The following is a 10,412-nucleotide window of genomic DNA, read 5'->3' on the forward strand; positions in this document are numbered from 1 at the left end:
GCAATAGCAATAGCAGTTTTAGCATTTCTGCTTTATTTTGACAGGATAGTGAACAGGGAAATGTAACAGCAGTTAGAGACAGCATTCGGGGAGGGAGGGAGAGAGAGAGAGAGAGAGAGAGAGAGAGAGAGAGAGAGAGAGAGAGAGAGAGAGAGAGAGAGAGAGAGAGAGAGAGAGAGAGAGAGAGAGAGAGAGAGAGAGAGAGAGAGAGAGAGAGAGAGAGAGAGAGAGAGAGAGAGAGAGAGAGAGAGAGAGAGAGAGAGAGAGAGAGAGAGAGAGAGAGAGATCTATAATGTTTTGTGTTTGTGAATTACAGTTTGACAATGGCTGTAGACGTGGTGGGGTTAGTGGGGCTGTTGGTCTTCTATGTCTTGATCCTGGCGATGGGCATCTGGGCGTCTAAGAAGTCCAGAGAGGAGGAGAAGAGGTGTGAGGGTCCCAGGAGTGAGGTCACCATCTTAGGGGGACGCAACATCAACATTTGGATTGGAGTCTTCACAATGACAGGTGAGCAGCATCCCATTGTCTGTGTGTCGGACATTATAGTGGTTCCCAAAACATTTAGCTAAAGACCGCCCCAAAAAGATAGTTTGCCCTGGACCAACTAGTGAAAATAGCAGATCTATAATTAGTTTTCTAATTTTTGGAATTCATTAGATTTTTCTTTTATTTCTTAATACAATTACTGACAAATGTTTTTAATGTTTTTTCAAAATGTTTTGAAATGATAATAATTAAACATTTTGTGGCGTTAGACGCTTCTAGTTTTATACATTTGACAACTTGTGAAATGAGACTTTCTACAATAATGAGTACTTTTACTTTTGATACGTATATTTTGATGCCAATACAAATTTTTGAATACAGCACTTTTACTTGTTACACTATATTGTGGTATTGATACTTTTACTTATGCAAAGAATGTGAGTACTTCTTCCATCCCTGGTGCTGTGGTTGTCTGAGTATAATAACCGTTTTGATTTCTTCATGTATCTGTCACCAGCCACCTGGGTTTCAGCAGGCTACATCATGGGAACTGCTGAGACTGTTTACACTCCCTCACGTGGTCTCGTCTGGGCAGTAGCACCCTTGGCCTATGTAGTAACTTTCCTCATAGGTAAGAAACATGGCATTCATTCCAAATTCAATGAAAACGTATTGCCCTAGGGCTTGCCATTACAATTTACAATTTAGGCATTTAGCAGACGCTTTTAATCCAGAGCGACTTACATTAAGCAAGAACAAAAAGCATGGGAATACATCACATATGTAAAATGCATTTATCGCGAAACATGCGTAAGCTAAGAACGTGACTAGAACATTTTATGGGGGAGGGGGGGGGAAGGAGCTGCTGATATCGTCAACCTTCTTCTCAAAGTAGTTGACAAAAACATCAGCAGTGAGGGATGAAGGTTGAGTGGGGGGAGGGGGCTTAAGGAGGGAGGAGAAAGTGGAGAAGAGCTTCCTTGGGTTAGAAGTACAGGATTGGATTTTGGTGTGGTAGAAGGAGGTTTTAGCAGTAGTTGGAGGCTTATGCAAAGGCTAACATAACATGTAGACAGATGCCAGTTGACTTGTAGACCTGGCATCCTGTAGTGATTATAGTTTCAATGTAGAGATAATAGTTTTTATTTTTATATATTATACTGTGTTTAGACTGATGGGTTCATGGTTTACCTGCTATGATCCAAGATGATTTACGTATTACCTCGTGTTTTCTTTGCTTACTAAAGCAAACCCATTAAAACCGGGAAAGCATCTATGTCATTGTAGAAATGTGCAACGTTATTTTCTCACAGTAAACTAGTCTCTCAAGACAGACTGGGGGCGCTGTTTTTCCGTTATTTGCAGATGGGATTCTCAGATTGATAATAAACAATAAGTGTTTTGATCCACTCTGTCTCGGAATCTGGCATTTTCCTCCATTGTAAATGCGCAACAGAACCCTCTCTCTCTCTCTCTCTCCTCGCATGACCATGAAATGGAGGGCAAGACCATGAAATGGAGAGCATATAGTTTCACATGCGGCTATGCACACACCACGCATAGACTTGTTGGTGTAGGCTACTGCACAATGGCATTTGGCCTGGGTCCTTATTGGTAGGTTAATATCCACAGTTTATCTGTAGCGGTCCGCAATGAACCTATTGTTCAAGCTTCGCACTCAGCACCAACACAAATGAAATCACCAGTCCGCACTGGACTAGTAGGCTGATATATTTATTATTGGATGCAGCAGAGAAGAGCCTTTGCTTGCTGCAGTTGATGCAACATAATAAGTTTTAAAGTTGTTAACAGTGATATATAAACATGAACAATCGGATTGATATCCATATAGTTTCCATGCAGGCACAAGCTTCATTTCTCACCTATTATAGTAAAAATGATATGCGCTAATAAGCTCCGTTTCGCATGACTACACAGCTCCACTGATCCGGATATTTTTGAAAATCTTCACTTATTTATCCGTTTCCAAAAACCTCCGTTTGAGTGGCCAAAAACGCTGTTTGCGTGTGGCTGAAAGGCCCAAACGCACAAAATAATGTGCGTTTAGCAAAAGATCCATATACGTGTGGCCTGTAACCCTAACCCACAGGCATGGTCCTTCTCAGCTTCAATGATGTTTTTCATACCAATTGTTGCATAGAAGCATCATGGTTTTGTTATGCGTACACACCCATGGTACTGTGCCAAGAGAACTCACAAATCAAAACAAACGCACGCACACGCAGTCAAGTTGTCTACCGATGTTAACCATCTCAAACCCTCAGCCTAACCTAACCTCCCACGGGGAAGCACACCTAAACCTAACCTAAGAGTCTGTTTAATTATTTAATAATTTCGCAAAGTGTAACATGCAGTGAGGACGGAACGTTTGTTCTACCCCATGGGTTCTCTGGGGTCCTAATATAAGGAGCGCAGCTTCCGGTTCCCCATAGTTACATTCTGGAAAGAAAAGCAAAGCTTCAAATCTTTTCATTGCTCCGTCTTTATCCCTGTTTATTCAGGTTCAGTTGCTAATGAGGTACTCAGCAGCCCTGAGACCCGTAACAGAGGCTTGTCATGTCAGCTGTCACTCAGCTGTCACTCAACTCAATGAAGGCCAATGGAAGACCTATTTGGGCTGTAAAACAATCTGCCCATTTTTACCTATTTTGTTTTTCCATAAGAGTGGCCATTAGAGAGTTTTGTGTGCCAAATTTCATGCTTGCATCACAAAGTGAACAATTCTCATGAGAAAAAATAAACAGTACAACTTGACAGAGTATATGGTACAGCATACAGACCACCAGCCCTCATGAACACAGTAAAAATAATGGTTCTCCTCTGCCAATCAGCAACACCTGCACTTGATTGAAGAGAAGGGTTGAGACGAAGAACTATTTAAGTCCATAATGATGGGACTTTTAGGGGAGCGGCCAGGATAAATTATGGTTCATCGTCTCAACACTTCTGGCCAACCTTGGCCTTGACCATGCCCTGCAGTAACGTCACCGAAGGAGAGCAAACAAACAGGAGAAGGGCACACACCAGTACTGGTGAGGTGCTGCTGACCTTGGTAAATAAGTATTAAAGTAAAGAAGAGGCTGCACACACTCGTAGCCACGATGCAGGTTTTATTTAAATGAAAAGCAACGTTTCGACCTGGAAAGGTATTTTTCAGGGAATGTTTTGCATCTTCTTCAGGGAATCGGGGAAGGTCATCAAAGGAGAAACAACAGAAGTCATGTTGCTCTTACAGTAGTCGAATAGTCAACTAGTCGACTAGTTGGGGAAACCCCTATCGTGCACAACGAGTTCATTCTATATGCTCTGTCCCAACAGGAGGCTTCTTCTTTACCAAGCCAATGAGGGCCAAGCGTTATGTGACCATGATGGACCCGTTTCAGCATCGCTACGGCAACGCCGTCACCACCACCCTGCTGCTTCCCATCCTGCTGTGTGACCTGCTGTGGGTGGCCCTCATCCTGGCAGCCTTAGGTCAGTCATACTGCTGTGGGTGGCCCTCATCCTGGCAGCCTTAGGTCAGTCATACTGATGTGGGTGGCCCTCATCCTGGCAGCCTTAGGGGGGGGGGGGGGTGTGGTGGTGTGTGTGTGTGTGTGTGTGTGTGTGTGTGTGTGTGTGTGTGTGTGTGTGTGTGTGTGTGTGTGTGTGTGTGTGTGTGTGTGTGTGTGTGTGTGTGTGTGTGTGTGTGTGTGTGTGTGTGTGTGTGTGTGTATGTGGGGTAATTAAATACAATTTTGAGGTAGTTTAGTGCAATTTTCAATAGGCTACTTTAACTTCTACTCCACTACATCTCAGAGGCCAATATATTGTACTTTTATTACAAAACATACACTAACCACTGCAGCCCTATATATTTCAGATACGACGCATTGTGAGCTTGTAGATCTGCTATTTTCAAAAGATTTTTTGTATACACTTTTTGAGTAAAGAATGAGGGTGATTTCCCACCACTGGTGTGTTCTCAGGGATAACATTCAGTGTGATCCTGGACATTTCTCCGTCCTGGTCCATCGTCCTGTCTGCAGCCGTTGCTATCACCTACACCCTGCTGGGAGGCCTGTACTCTGTGGCCTACACCGACGTCATCCAGCTCCTGATCATGGTCGTCTGCCTGGTGAGAGCAGATCATATGCTTGATTCATGCTGCTGCACTAGTAAAACCATGTATCTACTGTACAAGTGATACAAGTGTTGAAGCCAATAGTTGGCCTTATTGGTGTTACCCGACAGCAAAGATCTGTTCAATCAAGTAATCAGTGGTTTTATTATTTCTTTCTTTGTTCTCTTCCCAGTGGCTCACCGTTCCCTTCCTGCTTCTCAACCCAACATCATCATCGGCGTCGTCCCCGTCGTCGTCATCGTCATATAATACAGTGATTCTCAACCTCATTTGTACATTCTCTGAGTTATACAGACCCATTAAGGATCCATTTGATTAGTTCCTACCAGTCGATTATCTGGGGACCCCCTGAAACCTCCTCAAGGACCCCTGGGGGTCCTCAAAAGACCCCATGTTGAGAAGCACTGATCTAATATGACACTCACCTTTACAGTCACAGTTCTGGATTGGGGAGCTGAAGCTGCAGGATGCTGGGAAATGGATGGATGAATTTCTCTTATTGGTTAGTTTTTATTTTATTTTATCCTATAGGCCTACGTAAGCCAGCTGGTTCTCAAAGCTTTGCATGTCAAGTATATTTGGTCGCAGACCTCCATCTGAAAGTATTTTGTGCCAAGGACTCCTATGCAAGATTCTGTTGTAAAGAAGAAGAACAAAATAGATCTACAAAAAGCTGATAACCGAGTTTGATGATATATTTACACATTTTGCCGGCGACAACCCTGGAACCCCCGGACCACACTTTGAGAGCCACTGTTGTAAGAAACATCACATCGCTGTGTCTTATGACTTGTGTATGTGTGTGCGTGCACACGTCTGTGTGTGTGTGTGTCTGTGTGCGTGTGCATCCTCTGAAGGCCCTGGGTAGTCTCTCGTACCAGGTGTTCTACCAGCGGGTGCTTTCTGCTGCATCACCTGGTCAGGCTCAAATCACCTGCTTTGCTGCCGCCATCATTGTCTTCATCATAGGAATCCCCTCAGTCATCGCAGGAGCAGTGGCTGCTACTGCAGGCATGTGAGAAACACACCGTATTGCTTTATAGAGGGTATGCGTGTGACATCATCATCATACCCGGAAGTTATGCGGGAACGCCTACTGAGTGGCAAAAAACTACTTTCTGGCCTTGACTAGCCCATTCATCCAAAGTCCAAACAGAAAAGTCCTATCTGATTGAATTAAACAATGTTAAACTCACTTTGCCACTCACCTTACCACTCGATTTGCCACTCACTTTATGAATGCGCATACCCTCCATTATGTAATTTTGGTTGACTGATACATTTAGCGGTAGCAGGGTTTTTTATCCTATTTTTAAAGAAGAATATTGGATAGGTCTACTAACTTTCAAAATTGAAGATTTTTGTTAGTTTTGTAAACACACAATACAATTTCAGTTAGTTATTGTTTATTTGTAAAGCCTTGTTTTTAGTTTTTATTTCAGTTAAAGCTGCACTATGCAACATTCCTCTTATACCCCGTTTCCCGCGGCACCAAGTGCTGCATTTCTTTTTACCATTGAGCTAATAGAGCTATAGTGTGGAGTTTGCATGTTCTCCCTGTGTCCCCTAGGGTAGGTACCCTCACAAAAAACATGCAGTAATCCTGGTCTCTAAAACTACCTCCCCCTGGCCAGCCGGGGCGCCTGATGGAGGGGAAAGGAACTGGTCGGAATAACGTGTTCCTTCCACGCGCTACATCCGGCCGGGGAAACTCTCCCCTGTCAGGTGAAAAGAAGCAGCTTGGACTACTCGTGCATAGAAGGAAGCATGAGGTCAGTCTGCTGCCCGCCCAGGTTGGCAGAGGAAGTGTAGCGCCTAGGATTACATTAGATAATTGACACTGGGTGAAGAAATGGGTTACAAAATCGTGGGATAAAAATTATACAAGGGAAAAAAAAGAAGAGAGACAGGGTGACAAAATACAACCAGGATTGTAATATTGTATTAACATACTCATAGGTTACCGTTGTCATGGAATTCTCGATCAATCAATAATCGATGAGGCAATATACTGTATAGGAGTCGAGACAATAATTGTATTCTCAGCTGGTGAATGGTGATGCTTTATGTAACATGATAGATATGGTACGGTAGATCTGCCCAGAGCACAGGGCAATCACAGTTATACTGTAGCTGCTTCAAGGACAAGGTAAACCATAACATAACCATAACACAAACAACGGCCACTAGGCCAAGTGCAGACATCCAAGGCCCCCACAGCCACCAAAAAGCACATGTCTTATAAATGATGGTAAAATATGATGGTTAGATAAGCAATGATATAAATTCTTCCTCGCGGTATATAATGCCGCTTTAAGTTAAATGTTTTTTGTTTGTTTTTTCAATTATATTTTCGTTATTTAATTAGTTTGGGTCAACTATGATAATAACCCTGCATGCTTCTCATCACTCGGTTCCCCTTCTCAGACTGGAACCAGACCCGGTATGGTCTTCCACCTCCGTTTGAGCGCGGGGAGGCAGCTAATGTGCTGCTGCTGGCCCTGCAAAACCTCACTCCATACTGGGTGTCAGTGTTGGGCATTGGAGGCTTAACTGCGGCCGTCATGTCTTCCATGGACTCTGTCCTGCTTTCTTGTGCATCCATGTTCACTCATAATTTCTACAAGAACTTCATCAGGAAACAGGTTGGCATGACGAGTTTGATGACAGTTTGATTTACATTTGGGGAGAAAAGGGATTAAAAGGCACACAAAAAACCCGGAACCGGATCCAACATCGAGGAACCAGAATTGTTTCCGGAACCAGTTTTATCACACTGTCAGAGCTGGTATTTGGACTTTCTGCTATACACTTAGGGTGTTCTCAAACTTTTTATTTCCAAGTACTACCGTAACTCTAAAAGTGCACAAATGGAACCCTGGGTTCCATTTGTGCACTGTGCAGTGTTGACAACTTTTAGGATTAGGATTTTAGAAGATCGGCCTCAGGTTTTAATGGGTTATTTAATAACTTTCCTACTCTCTCTCTCTCTCTCTCTCTCTCTCTCTCCAGGCGTCAGACAGGGAGTGTGGATGGGTCATCCGCGCCAGCGTGTTGCTGGCGGGCGTGGCCGGCACAGGATTGGCCTTCGCTGGAGAAAGCGTCAGTGCTCTGTGGCTGCTGAGCGGGGACCTGCTGTACTGCATGATCTTCCCCCAGATTGTGTGCGTGCTGCACTGTAGGCGTGCCAACGGCTACGGCGCGGCGGCCGGCGTCCTCCTGGGTACCTTCCTGAGACTGCTGAGTGGGGAGCCGGTGCTCCACATGCCCCCCGTGCTGCTGTTCCCTGGCTGGAAGGAGGACGAGTCCACCGGGGGGATCGTTCAGTACTTTCCTTTCAGGACTTTGATAATGCTGCTGACGTTGCTTGTCATTCCCTCAGTCTCCGTGCTGGCCCGCCTACTGTTCGCCCACCGCGTGCTGCCGCCTTCATGGGACATCCTGGGGTCCTCGGGGGAGGAGGAAAGCTCCTTCCTGGGACCTATGAGTGTCTTGGCCTCGGGGGAGGAGGGCGAGGACTCAGAGGTGAAAGGGGGAAAGGGTGTCAACAGAGTGGAGAGAGCAGAGGTGATCGACAACACCTGTTTGTAACACAGATTCACCTCGTGAAAATGACAACTTCTGACGCACACATGCAATCCTATTGTCTATTCCGCTCCCTCTGTTCATTTGAGTACACATAAAGGCATACAGCAACAGTAAATCCACTAGATAGAGTATTTTCTATTTATATAGTAAAATCAATTTGCAATGTTTCTTTTTAAATAATCGAGTGATTACATCAATCACACTCGTTTAAAGTGAGGGACGCCCAGATTTTGGGGGCATGTTGAAAACTACCTCAGAATTACAGTACAGTACTTGAGTAAACGACATCGTTTGTTTGATACATTGCCAATACTGTATAATATACAGTATGCACTTAACATGAATCCACCCAATGCATTCTCAATGGCATTGAGAATGCATTGGGTGTTTAAGTTAAATAACTCAGAAACTACAAATCATTTCAAAGTAAAAAGGTCCAGCATGTGTCTCCACAGTAAGCTGAATTATAAAAATCACACCCGTGTGAACTGAGTGGTGTAAGGTCTTATATAGCCTGATCAGCTGTGGTCTGGGTGAACTGGGTGACCGTAGCAACCATGCTCATTTTTTTACGAACAGACAGACAGACAGACAGACAGACACGTAAACTAACAAAGCCAGTCGTAGGAGTGGTTTACACCACTCAAAAGTGTGAATGGCGTTTCTAGGTGAAAGTGCTTTTTTGACGTGCCAATATCTGCCATTGAGCCCCATTGTGAATTTCTCAAATTTGAAAGCACTATATTTCTAAAACTATGAAACATTTCAAAGATTTCTTTTCAGGCAAACATGTCCACCGTAAGATGAACCTAAATAGGTTTGAATGGGGTTTCTAGGTGTAAGTATGTAGTACTAGTAGCATGCCAAAGTTTGTGCTATTGCCATTGAGAATTCATTGGGCGTTTAAGTTAAATAACTCCGAAACTACAAATCATTTAAAAGTAAAAAGTTCCAGCATGTGTCTCCACAGTAAGCTGAATTATAAAAAGTGTGAATGGAGTTTCTAGGTGAAAGTGCTTTTTTGACGTGCCAATATCTGCCATTGAGCCCCATTGTGAATTTCTCAAATTTGAAAGCACTATATTTCTAAAACTATGAAACATTTCAAAGATTTCTTTTCAGGCAAACATGTCCACCGTAAGATGAACCTAAATAGGTTTGAATGGGGTTTCTAGGTGCAAGTATGTAGTACTAGTAGCATGCCAAAGTTTGTGCTATTGCCATTGAGAATTCATTGGGCGTTTAAGTTAAATACGGGGGGGACATATTTTGACAGCAGAAACTGCCTGTCATAATTTCTCCCCCCTCCCTATTCCAAAGCCCCCCCTGGTACATTATATATTTAAACTATTTTCAGCAATGGTACACTTATTTTTTCAGTGGGTAGATCTTGTTGAGCTGGTCATTTTGAAAGTAGATCTGACGTCATAAATGTGTGGACACCTGCTGTATATTGTTGGTACTATTGATACTGTTTTCTACGTTTTGCATATTTGTGCTTTTATCGGTCTCATGAGTCATGACATGCTGTTTTTCTAACTTTTAAAGTATTTATCATGGTCCTTCAAACGTGTATTAAAAGGTTTTAACAGAAAAATCCACTCCAGTGAGCCATGGCATCTTTTTCCTCAGGCCTTTTTGCCGAAGGCCCGTGAACCTCTAGTATTCAACAAGCTCATAATGTGTGTCGTTGTGGGCTTATAGGGCATAGCAGTGGGCATAATTTTCTGGTTCCACATTCATTTTTCCCATATAGATTTACAAACATATTATTTCTACCTATTAAATGTTTATTTTTCAAACACAGTTCTTATATGAAGCGACCTAAAATCGCCCTATGGAGATTTCAATGCAAATAAAAAAATACATGAACCTGTGTGTTGGTGCCCTCTACTGAAAGTGACGTCAGACTTCGGTGCTTTATACAACTTCATCATAAGGAAAAATAAGGTATTGTAGGCCTACATCTATCACTTATAAAGAGGGAGAAATGGATCTATAATAGTACACCGACTTTAGGTCAGGCTCAATCTGGGAACTCATCTGCAAAACAAAGGGAAGTCTGTCGCGAGAGACTAGGTTAGGCTAGGTTATTGATATTAACTTATAATAACATTATTATTTAATAAATATGAAAAAATGTAAGCTGAACAATATAAAATGTACATTTTATTACAAAAGGAAAATGTTATAG

General features: G+C 43.0%; 1 protein-coding gene across 4 annotated transcripts in view; it reads left to right on the forward strand.

The window, feature by feature from the left end:
* Positions 1 to 10,018, forward strand: part of LOC306912493 (high-affinity choline transporter 1-like) — a 38,810-nt gene extending 28,792 nt beyond the window's left edge. For all 4 annotated transcript variants that reach the window (XM_079488761.1, XM_079488760.1, XM_079488759.1 and 1 more), the window contains exons 2-10: positions 317 to 507; positions 1,004 to 1,117; positions 3,826 to 3,981; positions 4,476 to 4,624; positions 4,803 to 4,883; positions 5,064 to 5,132; positions 5,488 to 5,641; positions 7,058 to 7,275; positions 7,643 to 10,018. In XM_079488761.1, coding sequence (XP_079344887.1) covers positions 324 to 507; positions 1,004 to 1,117; positions 3,826 to 3,981; positions 4,476 to 4,624; positions 4,803 to 4,883; positions 5,064 to 5,132; positions 5,488 to 5,641; positions 7,058 to 7,275; positions 7,643 to 8,221 — 1,704 coding nt within the window. In that variant the 5' untranslated portion in view covers positions 317 to 323 and the 3' untranslated portion in view covers positions 8,222 to 10,018. The remainder of the gene's footprint in view (positions 1 to 316; positions 508 to 1,003; positions 1,118 to 3,825; positions 3,982 to 4,475; positions 4,625 to 4,802; positions 4,884 to 5,063; positions 5,133 to 5,487; positions 5,642 to 7,057; positions 7,276 to 7,642) is intronic.
* The last annotated feature ends 394 nt before the right edge of the window (positions 10,019 to 10,412 follow it).

The sequence above is a fragment of the Electrona antarctica genome, assembly GCF_951216825.1.
Source record: "Electrona antarctica genome assembly, chromosome: 19".
NCBI lineage: Eukaryota > Metazoa > Chordata > Actinopteri > Myctophiformes > Myctophidae > Electrona > Electrona antarctica.